Below are 17,924 nucleotides of genomic sequence, written 5' to 3' on the forward strand. Positions count from 1 at the left end.
AGCCACATGTCCCTCAAAAAACTCTGATTTAGGACAACTTGGATCTGCAGGTTGGCCGAACAGAATCTACTCGCTTTAACGAACTACCGCACTTGTGAGTCACGTTTGATTCTTCATTGCCCGTGGAAACCCTGCGTCTGCTTTTTATTTCCGTTTGGATTCCGCGTGGAATCTTCAAGTGACGAGGAGCATAGCCCAGTGACAGAGTCACATCCTTGTTGCCACAGCAACTAGTGGATACTCATTTTCCGGGAGGAGGGTCTGTATTTCAAAATAAAAGTTATTTTATTGACCTTTTTATTCACAAATGCCTTGCACACCCGTCCTACTGTACACTAAGAAAGAGTTGTTTTTACAATGGTTAACTTTGTTGTAGTTGCCTTGGGAAATGTGTTGGTCCCGACCCCGGATAAGCGAAAGAAGATGGATGGATGGGGATGGATGTTTATATTTATATATAAGAAACTGTTTTATTGTACTTAAGATAAAACATACAGTCGTGAATAACGTAAAATACAATATTTTAAATACTTTTTTGTTTTAATACAATGGATACGTCCTACTCCTGGTGTATGCGTCTTGGCCACTTGGGGTCAGTATAATACAGACATAAAGCTATACAGACACGATGTATATGAAGTTGTAAAAGCACTATAGATTTGATGTAATATTATGATAGTTATTCAATGAAAACGGGAAATTATTGTACACGTTCAATGAGACAATGATCATCATATGATATGATCGACAATGATAATATGTGTGTCACTCAAATCATGCATTTTCCATTAATTTGTATCATCTATCAAAGGGATTCTAAAGGTGGGGTTCCATTCGTGGTATCACAGCCCAGGTAAAGTTCATCTGTATTTAAATTTGAAGTTCTTTACACGAGCACTTCATATTTTAAGATATTTTTAATCACATTTTCCGCCTAAAATTCTAAAAAAAAAAAAGATCATAACTTTATTTCTGTAACCATATTATCAAAACTAATATCGTATTGTTAAAAAAAAAATCTCCCTCATGACTTGTAGAATTTGAAAAATTTGGACTTTATTCTTTGAAGTGACATCTGACTTGTAATATAACATTACAACTCCAAGAGTAAGAACCCGGTCTCTGTTTTTTTATAAATATTTTGGGCTACCCCCGTTATTCCTTTCTGTTATATAAATGTAAATATATATATAAAAAATAAAAAAAATCACGAGCGGAAAGGGGGGGGGGGTCACTTGCTCCCTCAAATCGTGATTGTCATGGTGAGCTTTTGTTTTGAAAGTAAGCCACAGGAAGTCGACTTTTGGCGAGTGCTCCACTTTGTGGACACAAAAACTGCGAAATCGAGGAGAAGGACAGCGCCCAGAATAACTATAGAGAAGTGTACGGAGGAGCATCGTGTTGGGATTGTGGCCAAACTCCCCGGCCCGTCGGACCTTCAAAGAGAGGTAGGAGCAAGCCTGCTTTAATCATCAAGGTCAAAAAACAAGACGCCCGTTTTGAGATTTCTCTCCATGGGCGACGCCAAGAAGCTTTGCTGAGATGTTGTCCCACTGATACCCGCCAGCTTGTCGAGCTTGTTTTTTCCCTTTTCTCCTTTTTAGGCTCTCCCGCTGGAGCGGAGTTTATATCTATTTATATTCAAGAGAATAATTAGGCGCAAAGGCCGTTTGTCAGCTCCGTTAAGTGAAATGGAAATCTGGCTTCCAAGTTTTTCGCTGCTCGGGATCTACGCTCCATCTTCCGCGGAGAACCAAGTAAAGCGGCCCCGGCTGTGATGTGACTCTGTTTATCCGATAAATGGCCCGCTGCCGCCGGGTTAGCTAATCCGCTAATCTGGAAGAGAGTAGGTTGTGTTTTTATTATAATACCGCTACTCGTCGTCACCGCTTCTTCCTCCCCCAGACGTACTCAGCAGACTGGACTACACCGATGGAGCTAGCCTAAGCCTAACAGCGGAAGAAAACAAGTCATTGTTATTGTTTGACTGCCATTTTAAGATGCTGGCGTCTCAAATTGGCCTGGTAGTTTTTCGTTTTAGGCCATTTCATTTGAATTCCTGTTAAAGCGTGAGTCATAACAACCGCATTACATCACTGAAGTAAATATTCAGCCTTAGCAAGTGTGTACTTCAAGTTTTTTATTTTCAAAATCTAAATCCGTAATTTTTTAATTTAAATCAGTGATTCACCAAGTGTGGTACAGGAATATCCCCCTCCCCCAAGTACAGTTGAGTTGTGTTAAATACAGTAATATAATGTACAGTATTTGTATTATAAAATTATGAAATATAAATCAATGTATTTCCATTTTGATTTCCAAAGTGATTATTTGGAAATGTGTGCCAGTGTCTTCACATTGATGAATGTAATTTATATTGAGGTCATTAGAGCAATTTTATTTCAGAGGTATGTGAATCAGAAAAGAAGAAGTAGCTCTCAGTTTCAAAAATGTTGACGACCTCTTGGCTGGGTCATAACAAATGCATTACATGGCTTTCAAGAAGTAGTGTTCGAAAACACTTTTGCATTTAATCAACAATGTACCTTGTTCACTGTACAACAATCTCGATGTAGTGATTAGAATTAGAGAACTGGTGAATGTTTCCAAACACAGCTCAGGTTTTGGTGGCCATTTAAACTTCTTAATATAGTACACTTCCGATAGTACATTTTAGAAGTTTGCCATTAATACGCAGGTCCAAACGAGCTAATGCATTGTGCGGTTTGTGTGTGACTTTTTTGGGAGAGAAAACTCCAGTCTTGTGAGGTGCTTTCAAACAGTGTCCTCTTTGTTTGCCCCCTTGCTTGGAGAGGATTAATGCAGCTAATGATCTGTAATGTAGGGAAAGGGATAAAAGATCATTGAATTGAAACCAAAACCCGTAATGTGTGAGCCTTGATACCGTACGTACTTTAGTGTGTGGAGGTATGTGCTCTCAGATTCAGTTATTTGTCTTGGAGCATCAGTCTTGTGTTTATTTTTGTCTCAAATGTGGCAAATGTGAGCATATGGTGCCTTTTCCCCCTTTTTATTTTTAAACCCAAACCCGGACCACCTCCTGTTAATCCTCCCAGTATGTCACCTAGATTAGTGGTTTGCCAGTGAGGGACCACCTTGCCCGCATCATCACTGCGGAAGACCAAAAATGCCCAAATAAAAAGTAAATCAAAGTGTTATGTAAAAACTAAAGTAAAATATAATTTAAAAAAAAAAAGTATATACATTGTTAGTTAATTATATATTTTTTGTGTTTATTTCCACATATATGTTGCCCTTTTATTGTGTATTTTTGGTGTTTTACATTTAAAATTTCAATCATTTTTTATATGGTTTAATTTTTCACTTTTATTTATTTTTTATTTTGGCAGTTTTGGTCCTGCAACGCAAAATAAATATTATTCAAACGAGGGGACGGTCCAAAGTGAAAAAAATTAAGATAATGTGCAAAATAAATGGGAAAATACTGAATAAAAATATAAATTAAATTAGATAACAATTTAAATATATATATTTTAAAATTCAACCATATACATTTTTTTTTTAATATTTCTAGTTATTTTTACTTTTATGCATTTTTGGTTTTGGTCCTCCACACATCACTGACAACGGCACATTAACAATTTGATCGGACAGCTACTTTCTTCGTATGTACAAGGGACTTTTTAAAAGAAATATACTGTATGTGTTTGAAAATATTTGTGGTTGTGAGGGGAATATAAAACAATGTAGAGCAACCACTATTTTCTCCACAGGCCTCTCTCAATCACAATCTAGGGTTTGGCTCTTGCTCGACAGATTTGAGTTCGTTTTAAGACCGTAATCTCTTTTGTGACTACTTAGCTCAGGCACGACCCCCCCAATACATTACTAACACTGACCATCACGCTATTCCACACGTTTTACTATTATTCCTGAAGGATTCTTCTTTTTTTTTTTTCTCAGCACACTCGCCCACGTTGCAGGAGTCGTTTTTATATTCTCGGGCCAAGCGTCTGTGTAGAATTTCCTGTATGGAGGCCGCTATGAGACTTCCTGCTTTCGGGTGCTGGATGTGGAGGTGGGAAGAGGGTAGAGGTGGGAGGGGGGGGGGGTTTGCTGTGGTAGCATGGAAGGAAGGAAGGAAGACGACTAGAGACGAACTCAAGCAGGCTGCCCGCTGGCCACTGTGGTCACCGCAAGCGTGTCGTGCTGCATGCTGTGACATAGACGCTTAAAAAAATGTAATCATAGTGGAAGTGAGAGGTATATTTCTTCTATCACTCCCTTCCCCACTTTATATGGTCATACTAGAAATTTGGTTGTTTCAGTCAGAATTATCCCAACTATATTTCAATTTCTTTTTAGAAGCCAATCCTTCATTTCTTAATGTTCTCCTTTGGCACCATTACAGGACATGTCCTTTGGTTTGTTGAAGGCCCAGTGCTACAGTCAGCCCTGCCAGCATGCCCCAGTAGTGATAGGACCCCTTCGGTCACCAGGTACCACCCTCCTCCTTCCTCTGCTGTGCTTTCTTTATGATAGTCTCGTAGCAGAAATGAACATTGTCTCTGGGCTGCTCCCCTGCCTCAGCGCTGTTTGATCCAAGAGAAACGTGCCTTGTAAGGAAGCAGGATGTTCACAGGCTCCACCAAGCTGCCCCCCGCCAAAACCCCCCAGCCCGAGCGACTGGATGAGGTGTACGCCGCCTTACGCCGAGGCTTACAGTGAGTACATATTGAAATTAGAAGTAGGAACATCACTGTCTGAAAGCATTTATTTGGTGGTGTTCTTAGGTCATACCTGCAGGTCCACCAGCTTGAGCTGGACACCCTGGGCCAGCAGATCCGAGAAAACAAGAGAAACGGTCGACTGGTGAGAGGCCGCCTATTCAAACCAGTCCCACCGGTATCAAGTGGTGCCATGTGGAATGCTAATTAGACCCTTTGTGATGCTAAACTTTGATTTTCCTCCACAGGGATCTTTGTATGAACAGGATAAGGTCGGTTCAATTCCTGTGTCGTTTACTCTCACTGGTCACAACATTAACCCTCATGTTGATAAATACAGTCAAACGGAGAAATCAAATGACGAAAATCTCTGTAAATGTAACTGACACGTTTGCAATTGCCTATAGATGCCACAAGATGGCAGAAAAGTATCTTTATGTAGCGCTTTACATTTAAAAAAACATGCTGAGTTGCAGTCTTTGATATTGCTCGCACATCAGATCACATTAGATTCGGGATGCAATACATTCTTTGTTATCTTTTTGACTTGACCATACTTAACTTGTGTCTTGGTGTCTTTTTTTTAGCAAGTGAAAGCCATAGAGAGATTCATGCGTCGTTTGGAATTCCACCTCAGCAAGGTGTTTTTGAATGATTCGATTCTTAACTCTGTGATATACAGGTTTTGGTTATTTCCGTCTGAGTGTGTGTGAAACTGCGGCCATGTGTTGACTTGCAGGTGGAGGAGCAATACGATGCTTACTGCATACAGCGGCGGCTTCGAGATGGTGCCAGTAAAATGGTGGTGGCCTTTAACTCTGCCACTGGGAGCAAAGAGGCCAGGGAGAGCCTGAGTGAGGCCAACAGAGGCTTTAGGGAATGTACAGAGGTGAGTTGCTGAATTGAAGTCACTGTACTGGCTACAGGCTTTCTTTTTTTAAACCATGTTTGTGTTCGTGCAGCACATGTGCTCGCTCGAGAGCGAACTGGAAAGCCACATGGGAGAATTTCATGTCAAGATGAAGGGTGAGTGAGTCACTGTGTAAACTCATCACTTTCACTTCCTTCTCCTCATCGCAATATTTTTTCCATTCATGTCGCAGGCCTTGCCGGCTTTGCGCGGCTATGTGCGGGTGACCAATATGAGGTAAACTTTTTTTTTTTAATCATACCTTTCATTGTGGCCACGTTTTAAATCCTGGACAGTTATTGCTCTTTTTGGTGCTGTCAATTCTTGTTGTGGCCTAAGGACGTCGCATGCTAAAGGCACGTTTTAGTTGCCATGACTACTAATTCAATTTCATCCTCTACTTTATTTGACGATTAGCAAATATTCTGAATTCTCACATATTTATAATATATATAAGATATATAATATATAAAAATTCAAATTCTTGATTTTAAGACCAGAAAACAACTCTGGAACATTTATAATACATTTCTTTTTTTTTTTTTATTTAAAAAGAAGAAAGTTATTGTCCGTCCATCTATTTTCTGTAGCACCACTCGGCAGATGCTGACGTTGTCGTTGTCATGGCATGTGGATCCATTTCGACTCAATCTCTCCAGCAATTATTATGTGGTTTGAGGTCTTTGTATTGAATGTGAGAGGCGCGCTGAATTCAAACTATTCCCCCATTCGCCAGGTGCTCATGCGCTACGGGCGTCAGCGCTGGAGGCTACGAGGGCGCGTGGAAGTCAGCAGCAAGCAGATATGGGACAGCGAAGAGTACATTTTCCTGCCTCTCGTCTCTGAACTTTTGTCCATCAAGGTAAGTGTATTTAAGGTATTTACCCTTGACGGGGAATTTCAGTTTTCCTTGTTGCAAGGTCACCAAATGATCACTTTTCAGTCAGATGTTGAGAGGCTTTTAACCGGTTCCTCAAAAAAATTGCGTTAGCCGTTGCAGTTTTACGAGCTTTGCCGTCATGACACGTTCTCTCTAGATCACTCGGTAACGTTACGACATTTTTTTTGTCAGGTGACTGAGCTGAAGAGTCTGGCCAATCACGTGGTGGTGGGTAGTGTGTCCTGCGAAATGCTCGACCTGTTCTGCCCACTCCCACAGACCCTTGCTGTGGATATTAATGACCTGGGAACAGTTAAGCTGAACTTGGAAGTCACATGGAGGTAACGCCCCCTGCAAATAGCTCTTAGTAACTCTACACAACTGTATTTGAAGTTGTCTTTTTTTTTTTTTTTCCTTCAGTCCTTTTGACAAGGATGACCAGACATCGTCCTGCAGTACTGTTTCCAAACGGCTGTTGTCCAATCAGAGCCCTCCAGACACACCTTCCATGCGGGAACAAGTGTTTTATGTGAGTCAACATCAACTCTCCCACGACATTGTTCTCCAGATAAGATGTTTCCTTGCTGGCCATTTCATCTGGTGCACCTGCTCATGCAGCTCCAAATTGGTTTCTATTCTTTCATTCTAGTAAATGTTGAAGCTGCAAGCTGCAATGTTGAGCCGCACTGCGATGAGCAGTGTTGCTCCACTATATTGTGCTTCACTTACTGCAGTCCCATTATTTTTGGGGTGGAACTCCTATAGTTGTCTATCATGATCCTCCCTGCTATTTTGTGGAAATCTAATGAGAGCCACAGTTGCTGATGTGCTTTTGATGAGCATTAAACACATCAGGAAGTTTATATCACAGAGATATGAACAGTTTAGTATTTTCTGTACAAGAAATGCTTGATATATGCATATACATAGACATTTGTGGGTGGGTCTGGGTCACTGCATTTAGTCAAATCCTGCCAACGCAGTCAAATGGATGCATCCAGGTGTACCTAATAAAGTGGCCAGCGAGCATAATCCATTGATCTCTTTGCCTCAAGTAAGGTTTGCTATTACTTTCATTTCACTGGCTTGTTCTGTTTCAGCTGCTCCCCACCTGCTTTGTGTGTAGCGGTAGCACTGATGTGTGTGAGGATAATCGCATAGGACTGTGTGTCAGGTCATGTGGTTGTGGAAGTGGCGTGCCTAACGCGAGTAGCCCCGCGCCCAGTGATGGCGCTAGCGGGAGGTGTGACAGCGGAAGCGTGTATGAGCGGAGCTGCGGTCCCTGCAGCTGTTTAATAGTGGTTGAGTAGCCAGCCGTCCAATATGTTCCTCCTCTTCCTCACCTCGCTGAAGAGCACACCTCACGGGGGCGCCGCGCAGACACGCCGACCGACAGAGGCGGCCCATGAGGGCGTGACGGACAAGACGGCTTCCTTACCGTGCACATTGAGCCGTGCAAGAGCCCCACCCAGAGGTTTACACTTGGTGTGTGCAACGTAGTTGTAGTATTAGTGGACTTTAGTTAGAGCTATCGTGCTAGCAAGTGACTGACCTGTTTGATATGAATCATTCCCTAATATCCCTAAAGAGTTCTCAGATTGCGACAGCACCAAACAGGACAGTGTTACCCCTCCCACACACTTTAAACAAACCAAGTTATTCAAACTAACTTTGGGAAGTATTACTTAGCACCTTCTCTTTATTCGCTCACTGTCAAGAAATGGGAGCTCATCGTATAACATCCCGAATGACACGGAAAGAGTCACTCTTTATACAGTACCCCAAATAAGAAGCTAAGCACGCTTGCTTTAAACACTTAGAGTTGACGTTCACTCTAAAACAACAGCGAATTAAATATTGTGCAAATTTCTGAGTTTAATGCTTGCATGTAATGCTAAGTTCTATCGACATTCGAATAGAAACAGCACGTGATAAAGTGGGCGTTCGCTGTAATTCATTTTTTTCTTTCTTCCACTGTCGAAACGGAACATATGATTAAAAATATACATATATATATTATTTTAATAAAGTACTGAAGCCTTTGTTTATGTAGCACCTTTAATATTTACAACAGCATCACAAAGTTGTAATGTGCAGTTATTTGAGTTTTTCCTCAAATCTACATCTACATGATAAATATGTCATATCCTTTATTAGCAAATCGCAGAGCAAAACAGTCTTATCGTCTTCCACCTGTTTTCTTTTCCCTGCTGGCCCTAAAATGTGCCCATTGTTCTCGATTCAAGCATGCTGGCTGAATAAATTGGTCCGACCTGACCTGAATGGCAGTGGCCTTGCGGGTTTGAAAGCCCTCATTTGTTACACATCCCGAATGGTACATATCCATTGGACATTATTTACACACCGCATTTGTCAGACGCGGTCATGACCGTCGTCATGTGCACCCTTGAGACCTGACTGCCGGGAGCTGTGAGAACCACTTTTAAGTCGTTTGACCTTCTTGTAAAGCAGATTGCTCACTAGCGCACTGGAGTTATATTTGTGTAATATTGAATTCAAATACTGAATCTGATGCAACCACATCACCTGTTATTTCATCAGCTCATCGTGTCTTATTTCCTTCAGTCTCTGCTGAAGCGGCAGGGAGAGCTGGATAACGGTACCGTCTGGTCCAACTCCTCCGAGTCTTCCGACGACTCGTCCAGTCCGGCCTTGGCCCACCACGCTCAGAGGCTGTCGGCCTCCAACGTTCCGCATACCAGCGTCCCCGCACCGCACAAGTCCAGCGCCTCGACGCCGTCGCTGTCGTCCAATCAGGAGGAGGATGAGAGTGAAGCGGGCGAGGTTTTCTCCCCGAAAGACTCGGTGCACAACGGCCACCTGCAGATGTCCTCCTCTCAGAGCAGAGTTGGCGAGTCCGGCCCGGAATGTACTGTGACGACTGACAGACTGTCTGTCCAATCGGCTGAGGTTCTGGAAACCTCGACGGAGCTGAGCCACTCGTGCTCCGACGTCTCCTCCACTGCTGTCGAGTCATTCGAGAAGACGGACCAATGTCCGGCCAAAGATCCGGCTGAGGACTCGATAGTCCGCAGCGGAGCGGTGACTGCTGAGGTTGAAGGACCAAGTCAGATGGCTCATGATTCAAAACAGTCTGATTTAGCTCCAACTGTAAGTTGATGATTGTGTTTATTCAATGTTGCTCTACTAACCCTAACCCCTTTTACAATACAATACAGAATTATATTTTTATAAAATATATTTATAGTCCCACCTGGAAAAACAATTGGCTTTCCAAGTAATATCATGAGCAACAAAAAAATACAGTTGGACCAACTATTTATCACAAACCAGGTTTTATTCCTAATAAGTATATTTGATATTATTCTAAGGAAGTGTAACATAATGCCAATTCAAATACCTCTACTGCACTTAAATGTGTGAAAATATTTTAAAAAAACGGTACAGTTTAAATGTATTGTCCATCTGTTAAATAATTGTTTTTGGTGGTACCAACTATTTTCTCCAAATGTGTACATGTCGGAGCCGCAAGTATATATTTGCTTGAAGCACCTAGTGGTTTATTGCGGAGCGTTCCCATACCACGAGGCACTCTAAAGCGCCATGCTGGCCCGAGGCTCTCGTCCACATGCTGACCGTCAAGTCAGACCGCTACTTTTTAGTCAAAGTAGGGTAGTCAAAGTTTTAACGTGTCTGCATCTGATTTTTCCCCAGGTCCCTTTTCCTACTTCTTCCAGTTTCACTCAGGAAGTGGAGACTGCTCTTGAGAGTTTTGACTTCCTCAACTGCTCTGACCTGGAGGAGGAAGAGGACGAGGCTGAGCATCAAGAAGAGGCTGAGCATCAAGAAGAGGCTGAGCATCAAGAAGAGGCTGAGCATCAAGAAGAGGCTGTGCATCAAGAAGAGGGTGTGCATCAAGAAGAGGTTGTGCATCAAGAAGAGGTTGTGCATCAAGAAGAGGTTGTGCATCAAGAAGAGGTTGTACATCAAGTGATGGATGAGCTTCAGGAAGACTCTGAGCAGCCAATGCAAGAAGAGCACCGAGAGGAAGATGAGGAGGAAGAACCTCAAGAGGTAGACAAAGGAGCAAAGCAAGAAGGTGAGGAGCAGCATGACGAAGATGAAAACAAGAGTGAACAAGCCAACATAGAAGAGCAAGAGGTGGACGAGAAGGCGGAGGAGGAGGTGGAGGAGAAGAACAAAGAAATCTGCGACTCCGGAGCAAGGTCAGTGATTTCCATTATGTGCAAGGTGCCAAATCATAAATATGTTATTCAGTGAATAACTGGTTAGGTTAACAGAATAATTATGGCATCATTTTCCTTTAGTTGTGTCAGCAGCGATGAAGAGACGGGAGACGGCCTGGAATTCCTCATGGAGGCTCCAGAAGGATTTCGGAATTCTGACGAAGACCGCGTTTCTGAATCGCAGGTGCGCCGCACACAGACCGGCCCAGGCCGCGTTCCCGTTGTCGACACGCGCGGGTGTTTAAAAAAAAAAAAGTAAGCTTAAAATGTTTCCATCAGGAGTCGAGTGCGGAAGAGGAGCAGGATTTGAGTCGTCGGGTGCAACTGCCCGAGGAAGAGGAGGGGCACGGTGAGGAAAAGGGAGACGACCAACACGGTGAGTGGGGGTGTCACTAATATGTGGATTTTTTTTCTATTCATGGCAGGGCTTGGTCCTCAGCTTGTGGTTTTGATATCTTTGGCCTGAATCTTCCAGGGCAGGACGCTGTACATGATGTTCAAGAGGAGGCGGAGCGTCCCACGACTCCCAGCCACTTGGCCACCACTGTGTTCTAATTGGCCGGCAGGCAGCCACAGCCCGACCATTTCGTCTGAACGTGCTCGTTGCCAAACTGACAACTCGACAAGCAAGCTCTTCCATTACTGCTGAGTTTGTGCACACATTCGCCTTGTTCTGACCCAAGAACGATAAACACATTTCTTGTTTTTCCAAAGTCCTCAGTCATTCAACGCCATTGTGCAGCCTGCGTTCATACATACCACTTTGTTTTAATGAAAACAATCCACTAAAAGCAGGCTCAGATTATTTAAGTGATGAAATAAGCCGAAGAGGATGCTTTTTTTCTTACTCGGTGTACAATCAATGACTGGGGCCAGTTCTCTGCATTTGCAGGAATGATGGGACTAGGAACTTTTTGCAGTGTTTTCCAGCAAGTAAAGCTCTTTTTAGGAGAGACTCTACATAGGTCATTCCCACGGTGCGCTAATGTATTCCTGTTGCTTGTGTCTTCTAAGCTACACCAGGACTTGAGCTGCCTTATGACCAAGCATTTTAGGGATCCGTTCATACATTCAGCAGGATTGAGTTTTATGATGCAATATGCGATGTAAAATTCTGTTAAAACCTGCATGAGTGTATCTGCCTCACACTGCCAGCATGTCCGCTGTAAACGACGTAACATATTCATTTAGGCGTGAATTACAGCCTCAGTGGAGCACGATCGTGTCTCAGCATTTTTTTTTTTTTTTGATGTCGTACAAAAAAGCCTCTTCATTCAGAAAGTGCCTCGAGTGACGGATGTTAAGGTTGTTAAAAACAAAGGTGAACAGGCAAATGTTTCAGTGTTTATTTTGGAATTAATTTTAAGAGTGTTCACCAGAGATATTTACTGTTTCATATAAAGAATTGTATATGTCCGGAAATGTTTATGTTCAGAAAAGTTCAAACTTTATAAAGTTTTCTTCAAAACAAATATCCTGTCATCTTGAATTTACTCCAATATAAGACTGTTTGCAAAAAACATGTTTATTTTCGTTGCAAGATGGTCAATCTGTGGATGGTTCCAGGGAAGCGTTTGTAGACAACGCAACATTTAAGAAAAAAAAGCAAACTATCAAAACCAGTGCATCAAATGTGAATATGCAAACTACAAAGAGCATTAAAATCACAATTGAAACATTAAATAACACATTCTGTGAAAAACAACAGCTCAGAAAGATCCAATTAAAAAAACAAACTTGCCTGTCATGTTATATGCAGACACCATATTTCAATACGAATATGATATATATGAGCATATTCCTGCATATAATTTAAAGCAGGGGTCGGGAACCTATGGCTCGCGAGCCATATATGGCTCTTTTGGTGACTGCGTTTGTTTGAAGTCATAAATAATTTTGTTACATTATCAAAGTAAAAAATAGATCTACTGAAATCAAAATATTAAATTAGCTTTCAAAATATAAAATATGATCACGTCTGAAATCCACGGTTGCGTCATATCAACCAATCTCAGCTGCCCTTCGGTGTCGCCAGGTCGGACAAAAAAAGCGCGATTTTTATTGGACAATACGGGGCCGCTTTATTTCAAATTTCAGCTAGCTAGCTAGTGTGTGCCAGGCTAGCAAGAAAGATGGCGAAGAGTAAAAAAGACGACGATTACCGAACTTTTCAGAGTGAGTGGACCGAAGAATTCGCATTTTGTGGAGAGAGGAGGCTTTGCTACGTGCCTCATATGCAATGACAAAATTGCATCAATGAAACCCTCCAATATCAAGCGCCATTTTGAGACACGACCTGCTACATTTGCAACCAAATACCAAGCTAGTCAACAGCAACTCCGTGTACGGACCAAACAAGGTGACTTTAATTCAGCTCGTTTTACTGGCGCATTAGCAATTGTGAGGAACGGAAAGCCATTCACTGATGGCGAGTATTTCAACATTTATGCTTGATGTGGCTAATGAACTTTTTGACGACTTCACAGATAAAGAAAAGATACTCAAAGGGATAAAAGACATGCCTCTGATGAGGAGAGCCTCAACGCCTGCATGAAGCTCAACCTCACCGCATATCAACCGGACTACAAAGCCATCAGCAAAACGATGCAGCCCCAGAAGTCTCATTAATGGTGAGTGTTTTTTTCTAAGCTTCAATATAGAAAAAAATATTAAAAAGAATACATTAGTACACTCAAAAATCGTTGGTCTTATTAAAATACATGCATTTAATTGTAGTTAGCCCATCCTTTTTTAATGGTATGGCTCTCACAGGAAACTATTTTTAAAAAATGGGCATTTATGACTGTCCGCCAAAAAGGTTCCCGACCCCTGCTTTAAGGTAAAAGGCTGCAATTTAATTATACATCCAATCATGACACTAGTTTCACTAGCAGCTGCATTAAATCAATAAAAACTATAAAAATAAACACTGAAGTGAGAATTAAAACCCTTATTTTATATCCGCAGTCAGTCTTCACGGCATTGTGAAATATTTGCAATTCACATTGTGTCCTCCTTTACATTCTTTGCTAAAACGTGAGGGCGCTTTTCACTGAGCCCCCCATATGCGACAAAGCTATGGCGAGCGTGGCTTTCAGTTCCGAGTAGTCCGGCTGATCCGTGTACTGCAGATTGGCCACCGAGCTCACGTAGCTCTGAAATGTACCTAAGTAACAAAACATGAAGGTGCAAGCTTTTAATCACTGACTTGCTGTGAACATTATAAATATTTACTTACTCGAAACTTTATTCTTTCCGAAACAGTAACTCAACAGTGCTGGAACGTCGTCTAAGTATCTGAAATAACAACACATATAGTATGAGAGAATACACCGTAACAACAGTACAAAACATGCAGCCCAAAAATTAAGAACAGTTTCAAATACCAAAACAAAGGCTCACCTCTGTTTGAGGCAAGAAACCTGGTCGGGATCAGTGAGAGCGCTCCACGGCAGCTTGCCCGTGTGCCACTGCAGCATGCAGTAGGCCAGAGACTGCAGGTCACTGCGCCGTGACGGCGCTAAAAGAACACATCTTGAATTAAGCGCTGCTTCTTAAGCTTTAAACACAGAGTAAGTAGCACCTCCCCCCAAAATACTCCTTAAAAGTTCAGGTGGAGGGTTTGTTGTGGTTTACATTGGTGCCCTTATGCCACATATGGGGGCAAGTCTAAGAATGTGAACTCACCTGCTCCGGCATGAGAATCAATGCTGATGAATTCCAGCGATCCTTCGTGTGGCTCTTGGAAGCCTTGGCGATGTACCACGTGGCGTCCACCGGGACAGTAGCGCGAGGTGTGATAGTATCCCACTAAAAATATCTGAAGGCAGAAACACAAAAAAACAAGACACATAGACGTATGCAAATGCAAGACAGAAGCACACGCACACTCAGACACCGCAGTGGGTGCTCCACACAGAAGCCAGTCTTAGCGAGCGTTCTCCCGACCTGCGTGGGGTATCCCGCTTGGATGTAGATGTTTTCAGCGTTGATGTCCGCGTGCACGTACTCGTTGGAATGGATGTAGTGCAGTACATCCAACTGCAAAAGGGACGCACAACACGTCGGCTTCAAGCGTCAAGGGCGAGGGGGGGCAAACTGGGCAAAGGATGCTCGCTCACTATTCTGCAGGCAAGATGGATGACCGTCTTCTCGGGAAGATGATTGTTGTCCATGATGGAGTGAAGCGACTGGCCCATGGCGGGAAAAACCAAGAACCTACAAAAATGGTTAGCCACTCTCTGCAAACGGAATGTGAGAGCCTGGTTGCAAAGTTGATAGGCGCACCTGTAAGAATCTGTGTGACCGAAGCTGACGCAGGAAGGAATTCCAAGGAAGTCCAAGCCGTGTTGTCTGATCCACTTGTTCACTACAGGGAACATGCACATTCACGTATCACCCAACAATTTTACTTTAATTGACACACTAACCATTTATTTTTTTGTAAAATCAAATGCTCACCATATGAAGGCTTTGCAGCCCTCTGCAGGAAGTTCTGCTCCTTGTAGATTCTTCCTCGTACGGCACCCTGGAATTCAGACGCTCAGCTCTTTACTCAAAGACTTGGATATCGTTGTGGTTGCAGAAAAGTTGCGGCGTCTCAAAATATTTCCACAGTTCTTAAATTGCAGCGAGTTCATTATGTGTGTGAGGGTCAGTGGCCAAGTGTGCGGCGCCGGCTGAGTTTTGTTTCAAAACGAAATATTCTACTCACCAATTTAAGGATATAAGCGGATTCCTTCGAGGAGGTCGTTGAGCCTTTGGGCACAACTGAGAGAAAATGCACATTGTACAGTTGGCACAGCCGGAATGCGCTTTCATTGACTGGCAGACATGACAAGTGCAGCGTTACCTTCATACAGGAGCTCTGTTGGGATCTGACTGAGCAGCTTGACCAGCGTCCACTTCCTGCCCGTGGTGTCCATTAGCTCCTTGCCGTCCTCCAGTCGCTCCACGGCGGCCACCTTTTTGGCTTTGTTCTGTCCTCTGCCTGCGTAGACGAGCACATCCATCCATTCGGATGAAACGAGAGCACGGACAAACATTCCAATCGGTTTTATTTGGCACGTATACGAATATACGTGTACTGTAACTGGCTCGGACAGTGCCACAACTATGGCTCTGTCAGACCACCACCCAAAAAGGCTGCTGTGGACATTGCGCGTGTATTGTTCACCTTTGGACGGAGATTTAGAGGTTGGTGAGGAAAGTGGAGAAACGACTGGCGGGCCGTCCACAGTGGATTCCGCTGCGGTCCTCATGGTTACATTTGTCATCTCCCCTTCTTCCGCAGGCTGCAAGAGCGTTCCTCTGCCCCTTCCTGTGGGTAACGTTGATGGATGAGATGTGGCTGTCTACCATAGAAAATGAATTGTTTGTTATTTTTTGTCTTTCGAGCTTACCAGGTCTGGGGGATTTCAAGATGGGTGAGGGGGAGGCCTCAGCAGCTGTTGACTTCTTTACACGTTTGACTGGAGTTTGCTTTGGTGAAGACGTGTTGTTTTCTATTAAAAAGAAAAATACCAGTGGAAATCACAATTTTATTAATCTGTATAAATGTGATATCGTTAGCCTAGAACCACAATAGCCTAAGTAATTTGATGATACACAAGTACATGAATAAAGAAGCTGAGACGTGATTAAAAAAAAAAAGATAATACATAAAAAAAAGAAACACCATAATAACTGGGTAATTATTACCTTGTGCCACTGGAGGTGGATCTTCTTTTACATTTAATTTGACTTCCCTGTCCAGGCGGAGGGCGTTACGAGTCTTACGTACAGGGCGTGGAGAAATGACACTTTCGTGCACTGTAGAAGAAGAAAAATGTTGATGTGCTTGGTATTAATTGTCCCCCTCAATGAAACCATTTTACTTTTGCTAAAGAGAAATTCTCATCTTAGGTGTGCAGTTAATCCTACCGTCTGTGGCCTCGTAACATATGTTGGACGCTTGGCTAATGGCTTCATCCCCTTTAGGGGGAGGGAAATTTGGAGACGGTTTGATGGCCTCAAGTGCTGATGCATCGCTGGCACAAGGAATTTTCTCCCCACATGAAGGACAAAATTTAAAACTAGACTGCAGCTTTGCGCCGCACTGAGGGCAGAATCGGAACGTCGTTCTGCAAGAGAACATACAGACATTAGCATACAATGTAGCTGAGGAATAAAATATCACAATCAGATGGTTTGGAATCAAGTGAAAATAACACAGCTCTACAACCTAACTCAAGGCGTGCCAAATGACCAGGACCATATGCATGCATTTGGAAAGCTTTTTTTTTATATATTTTTTTATTAAATATCATTACCATTTTTAAGGTCCACATTCTTGAGACATTGTAACGCCAATGAGTCACATGGTTGGTTGCCAGCGGTTTATATGTTAATAGCTGCGTGTGTGTGGTTATTTTGAAGCGACATTAAATTTACTTAAACAGGTTTGATTAGTGATTGCATTGTAGCGAAGTGGCATTTATTCAGTATTGTACGATGAGAAGGTCACGTCTGAGAGCTACTGTATATCAACGCTATTATTACAAACCCAGATTAGCTAACATACGGTATTGACATGCCAGTTATGTACAGTGAGTGTACATGATAAATTCCGTTCGGTTATTGTGAAAGGACAATTAACATATAGCACATCAAAACCACAACCAGCTTGAAATAACAACAAATAATGCAAACAACAGCGATCAAACATGTCCGTCGCTGTGAACAACATTACGAGCCAAGTGAGCTACGCGAAAATATATAACTTCCTATCCTCTGAAATGTGTCGACGCTATTAGCGTAGTTAGCATCTACAAGAGATGAAGCTTGTATCTATAATCTAAAAAAAAAAAAAATGTATAAAACCAGATGGATTTAAAAACAACCTTTCCGATCTTCGCTCCATGATCAGCTGGTTGTGTTTACAATTTTCTCCTTCGCTGGAATGATTTTGTAGCAAGGCTGCCCCTATGGGAATGTAAGAGAACTGCAAGCGGGCCGTTGGACCTACGATTTGAATAATTCACTACTTAAAAGACTTGTTTTTCATGTTCATTTTATTAAAAAGGACAAAGCGTTATATATTTTCTAAAAAAAATTAACAAATTTTCTAATGTAAAAGGCACAAATTCTGTTTGTATTTTCATTACTTAAATCAGTAGAAGGGCAATCTGTTTTACACCAAACATGCATGCCTTAAC

General features: G+C 42.4%; 2 protein-coding genes across 6 annotated transcripts; one reads left to right on the top strand and one right to left on the bottom strand.

Annotated features, from left to right (window-relative positions):
- The first annotated feature begins 1,292 nt into the window (after positions 1-1,292).
- ripor1 (RHO family interacting cell polarization regulator 1) lies at positions 1,293-12,200 on the top strand. Of its 5 annotated transcripts, none has more exons than XM_037248392.1 (18): positions 1,293-1,448; positions 4,394-4,481; positions 4,573-4,706; positions 4,776-4,854; positions 4,958-4,981; positions 5,297-5,350; positions 5,449-5,598; positions 5,672-5,735; positions 5,813-5,856; positions 6,356-6,481; positions 6,692-6,840; positions 6,920-7,028; positions 9,086-9,631; positions 10,196-10,315; positions 10,388-10,707; positions 10,810-10,912; positions 11,008-11,104; positions 11,204-12,200. In XM_037248392.1, exons 3-18 carry the CDS (start codon positions 4,615-4,617, stop codon positions 11,281-11,283), a joined length of 2,157 nt encoding a protein of 718 aa, XP_037104287.1. In that variant the 5' UTR covers positions 1,293-1,448; positions 4,394-4,481; positions 4,573-4,614; the 3' UTR covers positions 11,284-12,200. The 5 variants fall into 5 exon arrangements, with proteins under 5 accessions (XP_037104287.1, XP_037104288.1, XP_037104285.1 ...); XM_037248393.1 differs by having other exon boundaries at positions 10,406-10,707; XM_037248390.1 differs by having other exon boundaries at positions 10,196-10,297; positions 10,352-10,707.
- A 97-nt stretch (positions 12,201-12,297) lies between these two features.
- Positions 12,298-17,695, bottom strand: vrk3 (VRK serine/threonine kinase 3). Its single transcript, XM_037248396.1, has 16 exons — positions 17,610-17,695; positions 16,651-16,850; positions 16,429-16,539; positions 16,131-16,232; positions 15,905-16,048; positions 15,581-15,718; positions 15,443-15,498; positions 15,190-15,256; positions 15,016-15,097; positions 14,850-14,946; positions 14,677-14,769; positions 14,416-14,548; positions 14,131-14,248; positions 13,967-14,025; positions 13,421-13,894; positions 12,298-12,743 (listed from the first exon to the last, which is right to left on the bottom strand). The coding sequence occupies exons 1-15, from the start codon at positions 17,627-17,629 to the stop codon at positions 13,758-13,760; spliced, it is 1,557 nt and encodes a 518-aa protein (XP_037104291.1). The 5' UTR covers positions 17,630-17,695; the 3' UTR covers positions 12,298-12,743; positions 13,421-13,757.
- Positions 17,696-17,924: the final 229 nt, after the last annotated feature.

Source organism: Syngnathus acus, chromosome 3, assembly GCF_901709675.1.
Source record: "Syngnathus acus chromosome 3, fSynAcu1.2, whole genome shotgun sequence".
Classification (NCBI taxonomy): Eukaryota; Metazoa; Chordata; class Actinopteri; order Syngnathiformes; family Syngnathidae; genus Syngnathus; species Syngnathus acus.